An 18,901-nucleotide genomic window follows, 5' to 3' on the forward strand; every position below is an offset into this window, starting at 1 on the left:
AACCAAGACCTTAACTCAGCTCTGTCTCTAAAATAAATCAAATCCAGCTCAAATGAGTGCTGCAAATCAAACTTCTTCCTGATGGATCACTGCCCTTTGTACCTGTGTTCCCTTGGTGCCTCTGAGAGCCCCAGGTTTGTGCCCTCTGCAGAGCCCTCATCCCTCTCTTTGTGTCTTGAGAGCTTCTTGGGTCACACTGTTCACACTTAATGACTTTTTTTTAGGGTAATTATGATGCTTGTTCTCTTATCCCAAACGTGATGCCTGGAGAGAGAGAGCTTTGAATCCTGAGGACCTGCTGGTGACTTGTTAATTCTGCTGTGAGTTGGGGTGGAAACCAGGCAGGATGAAACTCATCTTTAGGGGAATCAGAGCACTGAAGCTGCAAAACATTGCTCTCAATATCTTCCTAATATATTTGGCTAAAAACACCAATCAGAAACTCATTTTTGAGGAAGTCAAGGAGTCAGTTCTTATTATTTGATCTGATCCCTCTCCTCCTCTGGCAGAGAACTACCTATAAAAAACCCCTTAGGATAAATCTGAGAGTACTTACTTTTTAAAAGCACCTTAGGATAAACCTGATTTATTGACTTTTAACATCATTTATCTGCAGGCCACAAGTACTCTTTAAAATTGATTCCAAAGTCTCTTGCACTCAGTGTCACAGATATTTGCAGTGGATTGGATTGTGATGGATAACTGAGTAGGATTATATATGACAACCCAAATCTGACCAGATTCCTTTTATTGGCATGAGATAGATGCAGTGGAAAAAGTCTAATTTAGAAGAAAAATTGCAGATGTCATTTTGGATCTGTCTTCTTGTGAACAGGTCTTTACAAGGAAGACTTATTTAGCTCTTAGCATTTTGTCAAATAAATGGGATGTTGTTTCCTGGGCATCAACCTGAAGGACTGGAAGCTGAAATTAAATAGGGTTGGCAAACTTCAACTTCTTGCTTTCTGTCTGTTTGAGTTACCAAAAAGGGTTGGAAGGGACCCAAGGAGATTGTTAAATTCATCTCCCTTTTCCAGGCAACTAAAGGAACCCTGAAATTTTGATTGGCAGAGCTGAGCAACTCGTTGGATATAAAGAAAAGCAACAAGTTTCCCACTTTTCAGGAGAAATTCTCTTTCCTGGAGGCTTTGAAAAGACCTCTCTTTAATCATTATTTCTGCAGTGTCACTCAGTGGAGAGGTTTCTCTCAGCATTCTGCTCTCCCTGAGCCTTAAAACCAGATTTTCCTACCTCAGAGCTGGCTGGAGGACTCTGGACCATGAGTAACTTTTAAGCAGTTTGCCCACCAGCTTAGTCCATCATTCTCTGCCAGCCACAGTGTTTTCAGTAATCTGTAAATCCTAAAAATCAGGTGTAATTCATAGAATCATAGAATTAGTCGGGTTGGAAGGGACCTCAGAGATCATCTAGTCCAACCCTTGACCCACCGGAGCAGTTGCTAGACCATGGCACTGAGTGCCACATCCAGTCTTTTTTTAAATGTCTCCAGGGACGGAGAATCTACCACCTCACCGGGCAGTCCATTCCATAGCCTGATCACCCTCTCCGTGAAGAAATTCTTTCTAATATCTAACCTAAACCTCCCCTGGCACAACTTAAGACTGTGTCCTCTTGTCTTGTTGAAGGTCGTCTGTGAAAAGAGTCCAGTTCCCACCTCGCTACAGCCTCCTTTCAGGGAGTTGTAGACAGCAATGAGGTCTCCCCTGAGCCTCCTCTTCTTCAGGCTGAACAGCCCCAGCTCTCTCAGCCTCTCCTCATAGGGTCTGTGCTCGAGTCCCTTCACCAGACCAGTTGCCCTCCTTTGGACCTGTTCCAGGACCTCTACATCCTTCTTAAACTGAGGGGCCCAGAACTGGACTGCCTGGGGGATGAGGGGAAGGCTGTGGATGTGGTCTGCCTGGACTTCAGCAAGGCCTTTGACACCGTCTCCCCTAGGATTCTCCTGGAAAAGCTGTCAGGCCATGGCTCAGCCAGGAGCACTCTGTGCTGGGTTAGGAACTGGCTGGAGGGCCGGGCCCAGAGAGTGGTGCTGAACGGGGCTGCATCAAAATGGCGGCCGGTCACTAGTGGTGTCCCCCAGGGATCAGTGTTGGGCCCAGTGCTGTTTAATATCTTGAGGGAGGATTTAGAGGAGGGCATTGAGTCCATCCTCAGGAAATTCCCAGCTGACACTAAGCTGGGGGGAAGTGTGGATCAGCTGGAAGGCAGGAGGGCTCTGCAGAGGGACCTGGAGAGACTGGAGAGTTGGGCTGATCCCAAGGGGATGAGGTTGAAGATTCCAAGGGCCGGGTCCTGCACTTTGGCCACAACAACCCCATGCAGCGCTACAGGCTGGGCACAGAGTGGCTGGAGAGCAGCCAGGCAGAAGGGGACCTGGGAGTCTGGATTGACAAGAAACTGAACATGAGCCAGCAGTGTGCCCAGGTGGCCAAGAAGGCCAATGGCATCCTGGCCTGTATCAGAAACAGCGTCACCAGCAGGTCCAGGGAGGTGATTCTGCCCCTGTACTCAGTGCTGGTGAGGCCAAACCTCGAGTACTGTGTCCAGTTCTGGGCCCCTCAGTTTAAGAAGGATGTAGAGGTCCTGGAACAGGTCCAAAGGAGGGCAACCAGGCTGGTGAAGGGACTCGAGCACAGGCCCTATGAGGAGAGGCTGAGAGAGCTGGGGGTGTTCAGCCTGAAGAAGAGGAGGCTCAGGGGAGACCTCATTGCTGTCTACAACTCCCTGAAAGGAGGCTGTAGCGAGGTGGGAACTGGACTCTTTTCACAGACGACCTTCAACAAGACAAGAGGACACAGTCTTAAGTTGTGCCAGGGGAGGTTTAGGTTAGATATTAGAAAGAATTTCTTCACGGAGAGGGTGATCAGGCTATGGAATGGACTGCCCGGTGAGGTGGTAGATTCTCCGTCCCTGGAGACATTTAAAAAAAGACTGGATGTGGCACTCAGTGCCATGGTCTAGCAACTGCTCCGGTGGGTCAAGGGTTGGACTAGATGATCTCTGAGGTCCCTTCCAACCCGGCTAATTCTGTGATTCTATGATTCTATGATTCTATGATTCTAAGAGTGGCTGTGGCCAATCTCCAGGATGAGTCAGGGAAATCTGTGCCATGATTTCTGTGAGAAATGGAAACATGTTCAATAAACCAAAATAAATGTGGATTTATTCTGTATTTCTTCCCCAAACTGGAAAGATTTTTATTTCCAGATGTTTAGCTTTTATCATGCTCTTTTGAGCACGGATGCTTTTGATTTCCTCGAGCTGATTTAGGTGGTTTTTTTTTTTTTTAATTAAATGACCAATCTTGTTTTCTCTTTCTCAGCTTTTCTGGGAGAAGAGGCTACAAGGCCTGAGTGCATCTGATGTCAGTGAACAAATCATAAAATCCATGGAGCTACCTAAAGGTCTTCAAGGTATTGTGTCTTCATTTACTGCAGTAAAATCCTCCCAAATCAGGGAATTCTTGGTGCTCTTTCAGTTTCTGGTCAGATGAAGTTAAGTGTAAATCTTCTTGCTGGCAAAATCCCCAAATAAAAGTTGTTTTTTAATTCACTTGATAGAAACCCTACTTCAGAACTCCATTTTTCCTTGCTGAAAGTTGATCCAGAATCCCTCCAAGTCATAGTTCAGCATTAATAACTTTGTGCCTTAGCTTGGGAGGGTTTTTTTGGGAACTGGAGTGTTGGGAAAAACTCCAGTGTTTGATTTTCCAGAATAAATCTAAAACTTTGGAGCACTGAAGCTGGTGAGGGTTAATTCCATGAAGCTGCAAAGAAACTAGTGGACTAGATGCCTGACAAATTTGTGATTTAATTGCCAGAAACAGCCAGTTTGAACAATTCAGCTGCTTTTTGAGCACTGAAATGCCAAAGCCAGTTGGAAGAAGTTGGGTTTAGCTGCTCAGATTCTGCTGGGAACTCTTTTTTTCAGGAGTTGGCCCTGGTAACAATGATGATACCCTCCTGTCAGCTGTTGCTAGTGCCCTGCACACCAGTTCTGCCCCCATCACAGGGCAGCTCTCTGCAGCTGTGGAGAAGAACCCAGCAGTCTGGCTCAACACGTCTCAGCCCCTCTGCAAAGCTTTCATAGTCACAGATGATGACATTAGGTAAGTTCTCTGAAGCCTTGGAGAAAAAAAAAGAATAAAAAGCAAGTGGAATTAAAGGAGATTCCTTGCTGGAGAGAACAGAAGCAAAATGTGCTTCTTGTACCTGCTGATTAGTTCAGGAACTTGAAGAAAAAAAAAAAAAGAAAACTTTGATTTTCTCTTTGTGGTCAACATAAAATGTTCACTCTGGTCTGAGTCAGAATCCACGTTTTCTTTCCCAAGAGAAAGACATCAAGCTGTACTCATGGTCAGTAGTGCCTTCCTTCTCCTTCTCCTTCTCCTTCTCCTTCTCCTTCTCCTTCTCCTTCTCCTTCTCCTTCTCCTTCTCCTTCTCCTTCTCCTTCTCCTTCTCCTTCTCCTTCTCCTTCTCCTTCTCCTTCTCCTTCTCCTTCTCCTTCTCCTTCTCCTTCTCCTTCTCCTTCTCCTTCTCCTTCTCCTTCTCCTTCTCCTTCTCCTTCTCCTTCTCCTTCTCCTTCTCCTTCTCCTTCTCCTTCTCCTTCTCCTTCTCCTTCTCCTTCTCCTTCTCCTTCTCCTTCTTCTCCTTCTCCTTCTCCTTCCTCCTTCTCCTTCCTCCTTCCTCCTTCCTCCTTCCTCCTTCCTCCTTCCTCCTTCCTCCTTCCTCCTTCCTCCTTCCTCCTTCCTCCTTTCCTCCTTCCTCCTTCCTCCTTCCTCCTTCCTCCTTCCTCCTTCCTCCTTCCTCCTTCCTCCTTCCTCCTTCCTCCTTCCTCCTTCCTCCTTCTCCTTCTCCTTTCTCCTTCTCCTTCTCCTTCTCCTTCTCCTTCTCCTTCCCCTTTTCCTTCCCCTTTTCCTTCCCCTTTTCCTTCCCCTTTTCCTTCCACTTTTCCTTCCCCTTTTCCTTCCCCTTTTCCTTCCCCTTTTCCTTCCCCTTTTCCTTCCCCTTTTCCTTCCCCTTTTCCTTCCCCTTTTCCTTCCCCTTCCCCTTCCCCTTCCCCTTCCCCCCTTTTCCTTTTCCTTTTCCTTTTCCTTTTCCTTTTCCTTTGGCTTTCCCTTTTCCTTTCCCTTTTTTCCTTCCCCTTCTTCCTCTTCTCCTTTCCTTTCCTTTTTCCTTTCCCTTTTTTCCTTCCCCTTCTTCCTCTTCTCCTTTCCTTTCCTTTCCTTTCCTTTCCTTTCCTTTCCTTTCCTTTCCTTTCCTTTCCTTTCCTTTCCTTTCCTTTCCTTTCCTTTCCTTTCCTTTCCTTTCCTTTCCTTTCCTTTCCTTTCCTTTCCTTTCCTTTCCTTTCCTTTCCTTTCCTTTCCTTTCCTTTCCTTTCCTTTCCTTTCCCTTCCTTTCTCTTCTTTCCTTCCATTTTCTGTCTCCATCAAGTTAATTATCTCATGTGGAACTCTGAAGTGTTCCTGATCATACAATGGTGGCAAAGCTCTTTCCTACTCAGAGTCAAATGCAAAAATTCCTCTTTGGGTTCAACACATTCCCTGGAAAAACACTAAAAAACTTCCCATAAATGCCTGGCTCAGAAGCCACCATGGTTCCTGAGCACCAGGGACAAGCACCTCTTTATTTCCTCACCTTCTGAGTAGTTCTGGCCTTTTTAGTGCCAGTCCTGTGAAAGATAAGCCCATCAAATGAGTACATTCTGCTTCCCTGTGGTCTTTACACCCAGATTTTGGCCTCCTGAGGCAGGTTTTTAGAATTCCCAATCAATTGGCTGCTCCCAGGTTGAGTCTGTGAGTTCTTTTGGCTTGAGAAGCTGCTTTGCATCTTCTTTTTGGAGCTTCTTTCCTGTCCAGTGCTTGTTTGTCACTTTGCCTCCTGTGTGTCCCTGCTAAATAAAAGCTTTAACCAGTCCCTTGCTTTGGGGGTGAGGTTGGGAATGATATAATCTGGAAATAACAAATGGGTGGATGATTTTTCTGGTTGTTCTTAGCTGGATGAAGTTTTGCAGCATATTATAACATCCATTTTTTGACTCAGAGCTCTCTTCTACTTCATAACCCAGCCTTTCATTCTTCCTAAATGTCTTTTTAGGGGGATTTTCTACAGCTTTACCATTTTCAGGAGATCTTTTTTCCTCAAGCAGATAAATCATTTGTATAAATCCCACCTTTCAGGTTCCCACAGCCCTTTCCCTTGCTCAGAACTGAGCAGCTGCACATTTTTATTCCTGTTCTTTTTAAAAAATACCTAAAATTCAGCTTATATGTGGGCTTGAAACAACTTTCATTCAATTAACTACTGAATTTGCTACCTCAGACTTTGATTTCTCCTTTGTCACACAGGTTTCTGTAAAAGAGATAAAACATCTTTGCTTTTGTTCTGTTGTCTGCCCCAGGATTTCAAAGATTTCTCTCCTGGCATTGAAAAGCAGGAGGTGTGGGAGAGCAAGCTGGACATTGAAGAGAAAAAAGAAGGGTAGAAAACAGCTGGAAGATAGAAAACAATTTCTTTATATTTTTTTCCTTTCCTTTTGCTAGCTCTGCAGGCAGAGAGACTCCTCTGAAGTGGTAGAACAGAGCAACCCTGGAGGCTGATGCTCCTCAAGAGGCTTCTTGGATATTTTTCCCGCCCTTCTAAGATGTGATGCTCTTTGTATCTCCCCTGCCATCCTAAATAACCACAGGGAGTTTGAGGCATTAAAGAGTTCTGGCCATTTTTAAGCATAGATTTTGCTTAGAGATTTTAGGCTTGAGAGAACAAGTGGATTTTTATGTTAAAAAAACCCAAAACCCCAAACTGGGTTTGATATAAGATCTGTGTTGTCTTGGGAAAGCTTCAGAAGAGGACTTCTTGTCTGCTGGTAACATCTGAAGGCTGAGTTTTACCTTCCAAACTAAACATTGAACCAAAATCTCTTCAATTTAAATATTTAAATTGATACCAAACTAATATTTTTTAATGAGTTTTCTCCAGGGAAGCAAACCTTGGTTTCAGGAGAAGTTGCTGAAATGCAGCACTGACTGGGAGAGAGGGCTGAATAGATGGGGAGGAGGGAAAAGAGGAAGAAAAGGGAAGAGTGAGGTTCTTCCCCTGTGGGGACTATGGGACTTGGAGTTGCTTCTCCAAGTTGGTTCTTGGAGTTGGTTCTTGGAGTTGGTTCTTGGAGTTGGCTCTTGGAGCTGGTTCTTGGAGCTGGTTCTTGGAGCTGGTTCTTGGAGTTGGTCCTTGGAGTTGGTCCTTGGAGTTGGTTCTTGGAGTTGGTTCTTGGAGTTGGCTCTTGGAGTTGGTTCTTGGAGTTGGTTTTTGGGGTTGATTCTTGGGGTTGATTCTTGGGGTTGGTTCTTGGAGTTGGTCCTTGGGGTTCGTTCTTGGAGTTGGTTCTTGGGGTTGGTTCTTGGAGCTGGTTCTTGGAGCTGGTTCTTGGAGTTGGTCCTTGGAGTTGGTCCTTGGAGTTGGCTCTTGGGATTGGTCCTTGGAGTTGGTCCTTGGAGTTCGTTCTTGAGTTGGTTCTTGGAGTTGGTTCTTGGAGTTGGTCCTTGGAGTTGGTCCTTGGAGTTGGTCCTTGGGGTTGGTCCTTGGGGTTGGTTCTTGGAGTTGGTTCTTGGGGTTGGTTCTTGGAGCTGGTTCTTGGAGCTGGTTCTTGGAGTTGGTCCTTGGAGTTGGTCCTTGGAGTTGGTCCTTGGAGTTGGCTCTTGGAGTTGGTTCTTGGAGTTGGTTCTTGGGGTTGGTTCTTGGAGTTGATTCTTGGAGTTGATTCTTGGAGTTGGTCCTTGGAGTTGGTCCTTGGAGTTGGTCCTTGGAGTTGGCTCTTGGAGCTGGTCCTTGGAGTTGGTCCTTGGAGTTGGTTCTTGGGGTTGGTTCTTGGGGTTGGTTCTTGGAGCTGGTCCTTGGGGTTGGTTCTTGGAGTTGGTCTTTGAGGTGGTTCTTGGAGTTGGTTCTTGGAGCTGGTTCTTTTAGCTGGTCCTTGGAGTTGGTCCTTGGAGTTGGTCCTTGGAGTTGGCTCTTGGAGTTGGTTCTTGGAGTTGGTTTTTGGGGTTGATTCTTGGGGTTGATTCTTGGGGTTGGTTCTTGGAGTTGGTCCTTGGGGTGGGTCCTTGGGGTTGGTTCTTGGGGTTGGTTCTTGGAGCTGGACCTTGGGGTTGGTTCTTGGAGTTGGTCTTTGAGGTGGTCCCTGGAGTTGGTCCTTGGAGTTGGTCCTTGGAGTTGGTTCTTGGAGCTGGTTCTTGGAGTTGGTTTTTGGGCTTGATTCTTGGGGTTGCTTCTTGGAGTTGCTTCTCCAATTTGGTCCTTGGGGTTGGTTCTCCAGGTTGGTTTTTGGGGTTGGTCCTTGCAAAGCTCCTCATTGTCCCAGTGTGCTCTGGAGGTGTTCCTGGTGTGCACACCTTCAAGCTGGGCAGGAGGGAGATGGTTTCAGGTCTCTTGTACAGGGTTAACCCTGGGAATCTCCTCCCATCCTTGATTTTCACGCAGCCTTGTAGGCTGCTTCCACCTGGAGCAATTCTCTCCTGCTCTGTTCTGAGGGAAAGGAAGGGCTGAGAAACCAGTCCTGAGGCATTACTGGAAGTGTTGTGCTCCCAGTTTCCCAGTATGGAGGGAGGATTGATGTTTCTGCCCTTTCTTCCCTTCTGTTTTCTCAGGAAACAAGAGGAGCGGGTGCAACAAGTGCGTAAGAAGCTGGAGGAAGCCCTCATGGCAGACATTTTGTCCCGAGCAGCTGACACAACAAAAGATCTAGATGTGGAAATGGATAATGGAGAGGAAGCATAAAAAAGAAACCAGGTGGGTGAGGTCTCCTGGAGCCACCCCCTGAGGTGGCTCTGTCCCAGCCCCTGCCATCGCTCAGCAGTGTCACACACAGGGGCTCAGCAGAGCACTGAGGGGGGTTTGGGAACAGGGACAGGAACATCCTCTCCTGAAATGCTCCTCAGGGAGCAGGGAGGCAAAGCAGAGTGGGTTTGATCCCTTTTTGCAGCAAAGCCCCTGTTTTAGAACAAGGTGAATTTTCTGGCACCTCCTGCTTGCTGTGACACTGGAGCAGAGCACTCCCAGTAACTTCCCTCTTCCAATTCTAAGTTAGGGAGATCACCTAATGACTCCCTGAAACTTCATCTTCTTTTTCACACGGATAGTCCCTCTCTGAAGTTATTTTCCAAGGCATCTTCTTGTGTCTCACACATGGCCACAGGGCTGAGCTGTTGATTTGCCAAACACTTGCTTTAAAAAATTTTTGTAATCACCTGCAAAATCATAGAATCACAGAACTGGCTGGGTTGGAAGGGAGCTCAGAGCTCATCAAGTCCAACCCTTGATCCACTCCCCCCGTGGTTCCCAGCCCATGGCACTGAGTGCCACATCCAGGCTCTTTGGAAAGAGCTCCAGACACGGAGAATCCACTACTTCCCTGGGCAGCCCATTCCAAGGGCTGATCACCCTCTCCAGAAAGAAATTCTTTCTCAGCTCCAACCTAAACCTCCCCTGGCACAACTTGAGACCCTTTGTGCCCTCTTGTCTTGCTGAGAGTTGCCTGGGAAAAGAGCCCAACCCCCCCCTGGCTCCAACCTCCTTTCAGGGAGTTGCAGAGAGTGATGAGGTCTCCCCTGAGCCTCCTCTTCTCCAGCCTCAACACCCCCAGCTCCCTCAGCCCTTCCTTCCTCCCAGGAATTCTGCTGGATCCCTTCCCAGCCTCCTTGCTCTTCTCTGCACCTGCTCCAGCACCTCAAGCTCCTTCCTCAACTTCCTGAGCTGAGGGGCCCAGAACTGGACACAGGACTCAAGCTGTGGCCTCCCCAGGGCTGAGCACAGGGGCAGAATCCCTTCCCTGGACCTGCTGGCCACGCTCTTCCTCAGCCAGCCCAGGATGCCATTGGCCTTCTTGGCCACCTGGCCACACTGCTGCCTCCTCTTCAGCTTCCTGGCAAGCCAGACTCCCAGCTCCCTTGCTGCAACCACTCCCTGCCCAGCCTGGAGCTCCCCAGGGGCTTCTTGTGGCCAAAGTGCAGGACCCGGCCCTTGGAATCTTCAACCTCATCCCCTTGGGATCAGCCCAACTCTCCAGTCTCTCCAGGTCCCTCTGCAGAGCCCTCCTGCCTTCCAGCTGATCCACACTTCCCCCCAGCTTAGTGTCAGCTGGGAATTTCCTGAGGATGGACTCAATGCCCTCCTCTAAATCCTCCCTCAAGATATTAAACAGCACTGGGCCCAACACTGATCCCTGGGGGACACCACTAGTGACCGGCCGCCATTTTGATGCAGCCCCGTTCAGCACCACTCTCTGGGCCCGGCCCTCCAGCCAGTTCCTAACCCAGCACAGAGTGCTCCTGGCTGAGCCATGGCCTGACAGCTTTTCCAGGAGAATCCTAGGGGAGACGGTGTCAAAGGCCTTGCTGAAGTCCAGGTAGAAAAATGACAATTCCTTCCTTTGTGTCCCCTGAGCTCAGCTCTGAGGGGTTGTAACACCTCATGAGGACTTGGAACAACTGCAGCTTCTCTCTGGAGTCTCTGTAATCTTAAAAAGCTCTTTTTCTTTGCTATAGAAAATTAGAATGAGAAACCAAATCTATTTCTACCACCCCTACCAGCCCCTGAGTACTCCTGGCTGGTGCAGTTTTGTCATTTTATCTTCAGTGTGAAGAGAAGTTTGATCAGGAACTTGTGGCTGAGAGCTCTTTGCACTGTTATTTACTGGGCACTTCACAGCCCCCATATTCCTGATGTTTTCCAGGCTCCTGGCATCTCACTTGAATTTACCCTTAAATTCTTTATTTCTGAGTATTTGTCCTTTAAAAACCTGATTATGGATAAAGAAATCAAGACAGAACGTTGGTGGAAGAGGTGAAACTTCAAAACTTTGTTGAGAACCAACTTTTCCCTTTGGATTTTTTCCTTTGGAAGTGTTCAGTCAGAGCATCACAAGTGGGCTCATTTGCACACTTGGCAGAAATCAGCTGGATTAATAAACCTTAAGTTTCAGCAGCTTGGGAGCTCCTGAGTTGTTTCCATGTTCTATAAAACTGCTTTTTGGGGGTTTTTTCTTGCCTTTGTGGCTTGAATTAGACTTAAAGAAGATTTTTTCTTTATAATGACCCATATTCTAGTGTGATCTCCTTCTCTATAAATATTTCTGTGCACATTCTGCTGCATTTAAAAGCCAAAAACTCAGATTTCAGGCTGCACTGAAGCACTGGAAGGGATGTTAAAAACACCTTGTGGTTGTGTTTCTTAAAAGCAGGTTCTCTAAAACTCCTTTTTTGGGGGTTTTTTCTTGCCTTTGTGGCTTGAATTAGACTCAGAAGATTTTTTCTTTTATATAGACCCATATTCCAGTCTGATCTTCTTGTATATAAATATTTCTGTGCACATTCTGCTGTATTTAAAAGCCAAAAATTCAGATTTCAGGCTGCACTGAAGCACTGGGAGGGATGTTAAAAACACCTTGTGGGCTTGGCTTGTGCTACTTAGGTTGGGTTAATTTTTTCTTACCTATTTCTGAGCTCTTTATGAAGGGATTTTACCATGGATCTAGACCTCACCTGCCTCCCCTGAGTCACTTGACTCCACCAGCAGCTTTTCCTTCTCCCAAAGGATTAATTTTGTTCTTTTTTCCAGGTACTTTTAACTGACTTCTCCCAGGAGGAACTTCCTAAAAGACAGAGGCACTTTTCTCCTTTGGTCTTTCATGCTAAGAAGAACCAGCCCTGTGCACATTTCTAGAGCTTTCTAATAGCATTAAAAACCAATGCCTTTTTTAGACTCCTATTTTTTGATGTATATATCTTATTTGAAAAGCAACTTTATTTTGTGTCCTACGACTTCAAAGTCCTTTTTTAAGTATCCAATGTTACCCTTCACCTAAAGCTGAGCTTTTGGATGCCAGGTTGCAAACCTACTGGAATTCTATTGCCTGTACTGAATATTTTTGGTTTTCCTGTGGGTTTTTTTTTTTTTCCTAAAGGACAGATCAGGAGAACAGAACAATTTCCCAATGAAAGATTATTGTGACTCTGTATATAAACAGATTTTTATACCTATGGGTGGGAAGCACCTGTACATTTCTTCAGTCAGCACTGTAAAGAGAAATAAATAACTATATTCCAAGCAGCTGAAAAGTTGTGGTGTGGATGGAATAATCTCTGGTTTTCCTTGACCAGGGAGTGGATGGGATGGGATGGGAACTTCTTTGCCAAGAGCTCTGAGTTTAGAAACCAAAACACCAGCTCTGTGACCCCAACTCTGGCAAAAACCTTCTTTGTTCCTGTGGGAAAAGACCCTCAAGTTTGTAAAAAAGGAACAATCTGAGACCAAATCCTTTTTTTTGTTTTTCTTGAAGGCTTTTCCTACTTTTTAAAGAGTGGCAAATTGCAGCTTTTAGGCAGATGGTTTTAATTTTTACCTTAAATGCTCTTTTTCCACCTTCCTCCTTTGTCCTCTGAAGGACTCCAACTTCTCAGCCACAAGGGGGGAGCCAGTTCTCCAGAGAGGTGGATTTGATCCCTTTGGAGAGGAGATCCACAGAAGTTACAGCAGAAGCTTTAGGGACATAAATAGGGAAAAAATTATTCACCTGGAGGGTGCTGAGCCCCTGTGCCAGGATTCCCAGAGAAGCTGTGGCTGCCCCAGCCCGTGCAGTGTCTCAGGAAAGGTTGGATGGGGCTTGGAGCAACCTGGGCTGGTGGGAGGTGTCCCTGCCCATGGAAAAGGGTTGGGAATGGACTTTAAGATCCCTTCCAACCCAAACCAGTTTGGGATTTTCTGATAACATCTGAAATGCTTCCTGCTCAAGTTGTCCACAGTTTGGAAGCTGAAAAATAGAGAGTTTAGGAAGAAATCCCAGCAGGAGATGCTCAGGAATGCTCCTGAAAACCTTCCTGTCTAACAGGGGAAATCCTCAGTCTGCTCCCAGCACAGCTCCAGAACTGGATGAGCTTTAAATGCTGCCCCTAACCAGTCTGGGATTTGATGGTTCTGGCTTTGAAACCAAACTGATTTCTTCCTTCCTCAGCACCCAGTTTGCACAGGGGGTGTTACACCATGTCTAACAGGGGAAATCCTCAGTCTGCTCCCAGCACCCAGGGGCTTTATTAATCAGAAAGCTCAGAAATAAAAGCAACCTGAGCTTAACTTCCCTGGAGACTTCCCCTAGGAGTTCCAAGGTCAGAATCACAGCTGTGATAGAGCACAGGGAGTAGGGAAGCTGAAGGGGGAAGGATCCCTTTTCCTCCCTCTCCATCCCGGGAATAGCTGCTGTGCCCATCAGGAGGGAGCCTCTAGAGGTCGGTGCAGCCCAAGCCATGGGCCCAGCTCCTGCCTGTATCCTACATCCTGCATCCTGTATCCTGCATCCCTGCCTGCTCTGCATCCTGCATAGAATCATAGAGTCACAGAAGGGGCTGGGTTGGAAGGGAGCTCAGAGCTCATCAAGTCCAACCCTTGATCCACTCCCCCCGTGGTTCCCAGCCCATGGCACTGAGTGCCACATCCAGGCTCTTTGGAAAGATCTCCAGACACGGAGAATCCACTACTTCCCTGGGCAGCCCATTCCAAGGGCTGATCACCCTCTCCAGAAAGAAATTCTTTCTCAGCTCCAACCTAAACCTCCCCTGGCACAACTTGAGACCCTTTGTGCCCTCTTGTCTTGCTGAGAGTTGCCTGGGAAAAGAGCCCAACCCCCCCCTGGCTCCAACCTCCTTTCAGGGAGTTGGAGAGTGTAGTGAGACAGGACCAGGTGCCCTGAGTTATTGATGAGTGGGTGTGGGTTCACCTGTGTCTGGCCTCCCTCCTGAGCATGTGCAGGAGCAGGGGGCCAATAAGAGAGCAGCTGACACCCACGGAGAGGGCTCTCACTCTTCAGTGAGGATGGAGAAGCCCACAGCTCGAGGAGCCCCAGGAGCAGGCAAGAAGGGGTAGATCCCGAGGCCTCAGGAACAGCCCTAGGACATCGTCCAGGAATGGGCTAAACCCTGAGACCTCAGGAGCAGCCCTAGGAGCAAGAAGGGCTCCTTCCGCTACAGGAGAGAGTGATGAGGTCTCCCCTGAGCCTCCTCTTCTCCAGCCTCAACACCCCCAGCTCCCTCAGCCCTTCCTTCCACCCAGCAATTCTGCTGGATCCCTTCACAGCCTCCTTGCTCTTCTCTGCAGCTGCTCCAGCACCTCAAGCTCCTTCCTCAACTTCCTGAGTTGAGGGGCCCAGAACTGGACACAGGACTCAAGCTGTGGCCTCCCCAGGGCTGAGCACAGGGGCAGAATCCCTTCCCTGGACCTGCTGGCCACGCTCTTCCTCAGCCAGCCCAGGATGCCATTGGCCTTCTTGCCCACCTGGCCACACTGCTGCCTCCTCTTCAGTGGGAGCCCAGGTGAAAAGCAAAGGATTTGGGGAAGGAGAAGGTGGGGAAGGATGTGCTTATGGCAGTGCTTTCTAATTCAAGCACTAAATAAAATATGGATGGCTTTGTAAGCAAAATGGGGGTTGGAGAGGTGCAAAAATGTGTTTTAGGGTGAAGATGGTTGAGTAGAAGGCAGAGGAGATGCCCTGGGGTAGGGGGTCAGCAGGAAAAGCAACTCCCCAGCAGCTCAGGGCAGATACCTTGGTACCAAATGGTATTTGGGATTATTTTGGTGGCAGTGGAACTTACTCTGAGTAGAAATGGTTCTGGCAGAGCAGCCTTTGTTTAAAAAGAACACTTAGAGCACTTTTTTTCCTGAGCAAAATGGTTTTCAGGCTGAAAGTAAAATCCAGCTCAGGGAGATGCTTCACTCCAAGAAAAGATGCAACAGCCAAGGAATAATTTGCACCATTTGGTTTCTACTTGAAGGAGAAGCATTAATTAATCTCAAGCTGGAAGGGGGAAACACCAGATTCCACTAGAGCTGTTCCTGCTTCATTGTTTTGTTCACTTTTTTATTTATTTCCATCCATTTGATCTGAATTCACGTGCTCCCAGCTGTACACAGAGTAAATCTGCTCAACTAATCCTCTTTGCAAACTCCTAACATACCCCTGGAGTAGCTTCCCTGCTGGAAAATGCTGGGAAAAGCCTGAAAAAAGGGATTTTTTTTTTTTTTTTTTACAAGTGATGGAGCTATTCAGCTGTGAAGTTCAGAGCAGCAATAAAACCCAAAGTGGGAGTCTCAGGGAGGCAATGGGATGGAACTGAGGGGTTTTTCCTAAAGCTTCCCTGCGTTTTGAATCATAGAATCATAGAATTATAGAATCACAGAACAGGCTGGGTTGGAAGGGACCTCAGAGATCATCTAGTCCAATCCTTGATCAACTACCGCCACAGTCACTAGACTGGCACTGAGTGCCATATCGAGTCGCTTTTTAAATGTCTCCAGGGACGAAGAGTCCACCACCTCCCCAGGCAGCCCGTTCCAATGTCTGATCACCCTTTCCATGAAAAAATTCTTTCTAATATCCAATCTGAACTTCCCCCGGCACAACTTGAGACCCTGCCCTCTTGTCTTGCTGAGAGTTGCCTGGGAAAAGAGTTCAACCCCCCCCTGGCTCCAACCTCCTTTCAGGGAGTTGTAGACAGCAATGAGGTCTCCCCTGAGCCTCCTCCAGCCTCAACACCCCCAGCTCCCTCAGCCTCTCCTCATAGGGCCTGTGCTCGAGTCCCTTCACCAGCCTGGTTGCCCTCCTTTGGACCTGTTCCAGGACCTCTACATCCTTCTTGAACTGAGGGGCCCAGAACTGGACACAGGACTCGAGGTGTGGCCTCACCAGGGCTGAGTACAGGGGCAGAATCACCTCCCTGGACCTGCTGGTGATGCTGTTTCTGATACAGGCCAGGATGCCATTGGCCTTCTTGGCCACCTGGGCACACTGCTGGCTCATGTTCAGCTTCCTGGCAATCCAGACTCCCAGGTCCCTTTCTGCCTGGCTGCTCTCCAGCCACTCTGTCCCCAGCCTGGAGCTCCCCATGGGGTTGTTGTGGCCAAAGTGCAGGACCCGGCACTTGGCCGTGTTGAAGCTCATCCCATTGGAGTCAGCCCATCTCTCCAGTCTGTCCAGGTCCCTCTGCAGAAGAGACATGGTAGAGTTATTACAGCTCAGTCAGTGGGTTCAGTGCCAGAACTCAGCAACCAAGTGGAAAAGAAAATAGAGAAAAAAATAAAAATATAGCTAGGATGAGCCTTAGTGATCCTTGCTGCTTCAGAGTCAGTGTTATGGTGATGTTCTTACTAGAATTAATCCAGAATTGCCTTAGGAGCAGAGCAAGCTCAGGATATGGAATCATTTTTGTGCATTTTTTAGAGGCTATGAACCTTAGAATCACAGAATCAGTGGTTTGGGTTGGAAAGGAGCCTAAAGCTCATCCATTCCCAACCCCTTTCCATGGGCAGGGACACCTCCCACCAGCCCAGGTTGCTCCAAGCCCCATCCAACCTTCAACACTTCCAGGGATGGGGCAGCCACAGCTTCTCTGGGAAACCTGGCACAGGGGCTCAGCACCCTCAAAGTGATGAATTTGTAAAAGTTACTCCAAATAATTTGCTTTAAGGTGAGTTTTTAAAAAAAAATGGTAGTTTCAGTGAAGCTTTGTAGTCCTGTGATGGCAGCTCACACAGCTCTTGGGATTTCTGGTGATTTAATCATCTCCAAGGTGTCTGGCCAGGTGTAAGATTCTGGTTTCTGTGTTTGGGGAATGCTTTTCCCCATTTAGGATACTTTTTAAAGTAAAATTACTCTTTTAACTGAGATTCTCTGGTTCTGCAACTATTTTTTTTTTAACTAAAACTGCCATGGGCATTCCAGCTAATTCTGAAACCGAGCACTTGATCTCTATTCCATGTCAGTCAATCTTTTTGAATCTCTTTCTGAAGCAGAACTCTAATTGGATTGTTATTAGGATTAATTTCCAAGTGCTCCATTATTTCTCTGCCCCTGAGGAAAACCCAAAAAGCAGCCTCTCACCCAGCCCCCTGCTCACACAGCAGGAAAAAACGATTTGAAGGAGTAGAAAGGAGAGATGGGCAGATGGTCTCTTCAGTGGGAAGAAAGGAGATTTCTCATTCCAGACAGGCAGTGGGTTATTAATTCCCTCAAATAGTTCTGCACCTCATAAAGCAGGAGAGCAGCTGAGCTCAAGAGGTTCACAAATGTCAGCTGAACCAAAGAATTACTGCTGGTTCTGGGTCCCTTCCATAGTGATTGGTAAATCTTCTCTATTATCCTTCCCCAGGAAGGGAAAGCTGTAATGTAAAGCTACAAATACCTGAAGAAGTTTTTTAACATGAAGCATAAAACGTGTTTGAGGTGAGACACTCACTCTATATTCTCTTAGAGCAAAAAAAGAGATCCAGGGTGTAGTGGGAGGAGCCATTCTTGCTCCTGAAGCTCGACGAGCTGCTGGTCTCTTCCAGGACTCCAGCCACCACACAGCGCTTCCAGGGTAGAAGTGGAGCGGGAAGAGCCTTTCTTGCTCCAGAGGCTCAACGAGCTGCTGGCCTCCTTGTTTCTCTACATTTCCCCCTTTTTTTTTTTTTTTACAGCAAAGTTTTCTCGGTTTGCCCTAGCTTACAAACATTTTAACACTGATTACAGAATTATGGAGCAGCTCATCCTCAGTGCAATCCCACAGCACCTGCAGGATGGGCAAGGGATCAGACCCAGCCAGCACGGGGTTAGGAAGGGCAGGTCCTGTCTGAGCAACCTGAGCTCCTTTTATCATCGGGTGACTGCCTGGGGGATGAGGGGAAGGCTGTGGATGTGGTCTGCCTGGACTTCAGCAAGGCCTTTGACACCGTCTCCCCTAGGATTCTCCTGGAAAAGCTGTCAGGCCATGGCTCAGCCAGGAGCACTCTGTGCTGGGTTAGGAACTGGCTGGAGGGCCGGGCCCAGAGAGTGGTGCTGAACGGGGCTGCATCAAAATGGCGGCCGGTCACTAGTGGTGTCCCCCAGGGATCAGTGTTGGGCCCAGTGCTGTTTAATATCTTGAGGGAGGATTTAGAGGAGGGCATTGAGTCCATCCTCAGCAAATTCCCAGCTGACACTAAGCTGGGGGGAAGTGTGGATCAGCTGGAAGGCAGGAGGGCTCTGCAGAGGGACCTGGAGAGACTAGAGAGCTGGGCCGATTCCAACAGGATGAGGTTCAACAAGGCCAAGTGCCGGGTCCTGCACTTTGGCCACAACAACCCCATGGGGAGCTCCAGGCTGGGGACAGAGTGGCTGGAGAGCAGCCAGGCAGAAAGGGACCTGGGAGTCTGGCTTGCCAGGAAGCTGAACATGAGCCAGCAGTGTGCCCAGGTGGCCAAGAAGGCCAATGGCATCCTGGGCTGTATCAGAAACAGCGTCACCAGCAGGTCCAGGGAAGGGATTCTGCCCCTGTGCTCAGCCCTGGGGAGGCCACAGCTTGAGTCCTGTGTCCAGTTCTGGGCCCCTTAGTTTAAGAAGGATGTAGAGGTCCTGGAACAGGTCCAAAGGAGGGCAACCAGGCTGGTGAAGGGACTCGAGCACAGACCCTATGAGAGGCTGAGAGAGCTGGGGCTGTTCAGCCTGAAGAAGAGGAGGCTCAGGGGAGACCTCATTGCTGTCTACAACTCCCTGAAAGGAGGCTGTAGCGAGGTGGGAACTGGACTCTTTTCACAGACGACCTTCAACAAGACAAGAGGACACAGTCTTAAGTTGTGCCAGGGGAGGTTTAGGTTAGATATTAGAAAGAATTTCTTCACGGAGAGGGTGATCAGGCTATGGAATGGACTGCCCGGTGAGGTGGTAGATTCTCCGTCCTCAGGGGCCCAGAACTGACCCCAGGATTCCGGCTGCAGCCTCACAGGGGGACAATCCCTGCCCTGCTCCTGCTGCCCACACAGTGCTGACACAAGCCAGGATGCTGGTGGCTCCACAGTCACTTCAGCTGCCACATGAGAAGTGTCCT

The 18,901-nt window shown here is 48.1% G+C and overlaps 1 protein-coding gene across 1 annotated transcript in view; it reads left to right on the forward strand.

The window, feature by feature from the left end:
• MBD2 (methyl-CpG binding domain protein 2) overlaps positions 1 to 12,116 on the forward strand; it is a 42,794-nt gene extending 30,678 nt beyond the window's left edge. Inside the window, exons 4-7 of the mRNA XM_030468551.1 lie at positions 3,344 to 3,434; positions 3,952 to 4,129; positions 8,663 to 8,804; positions 11,631 to 12,116. Of these exons, the coding sequence (XP_030324411.1) occupies positions 3,344 to 3,434; positions 3,952 to 4,129; positions 8,663 to 8,792 (399 nt within the window). The 3' untranslated portion in view covers positions 8,793 to 8,804; positions 11,631 to 12,116. The remainder of the gene's footprint in view (positions 1 to 3,343; positions 3,435 to 3,951; positions 4,130 to 8,662; positions 8,805 to 11,630) is intronic.
• The last annotated feature ends 6,785 nt before the right edge of the window (positions 12,117 to 18,901 follow it).

This window comes from Calypte anna, unplaced genomic scaffold (genome assembly GCF_003957555.1).
Source record: "Calypte anna isolate BGI_N300 unplaced genomic scaffold, bCalAnn1_v1.p scaffold_153_arrow_ctg1, whole genome shotgun sequence".
Classification (NCBI taxonomy): Eukaryota; Metazoa; Chordata; class Aves; order Apodiformes; family Trochilidae; genus Calypte; species Calypte anna.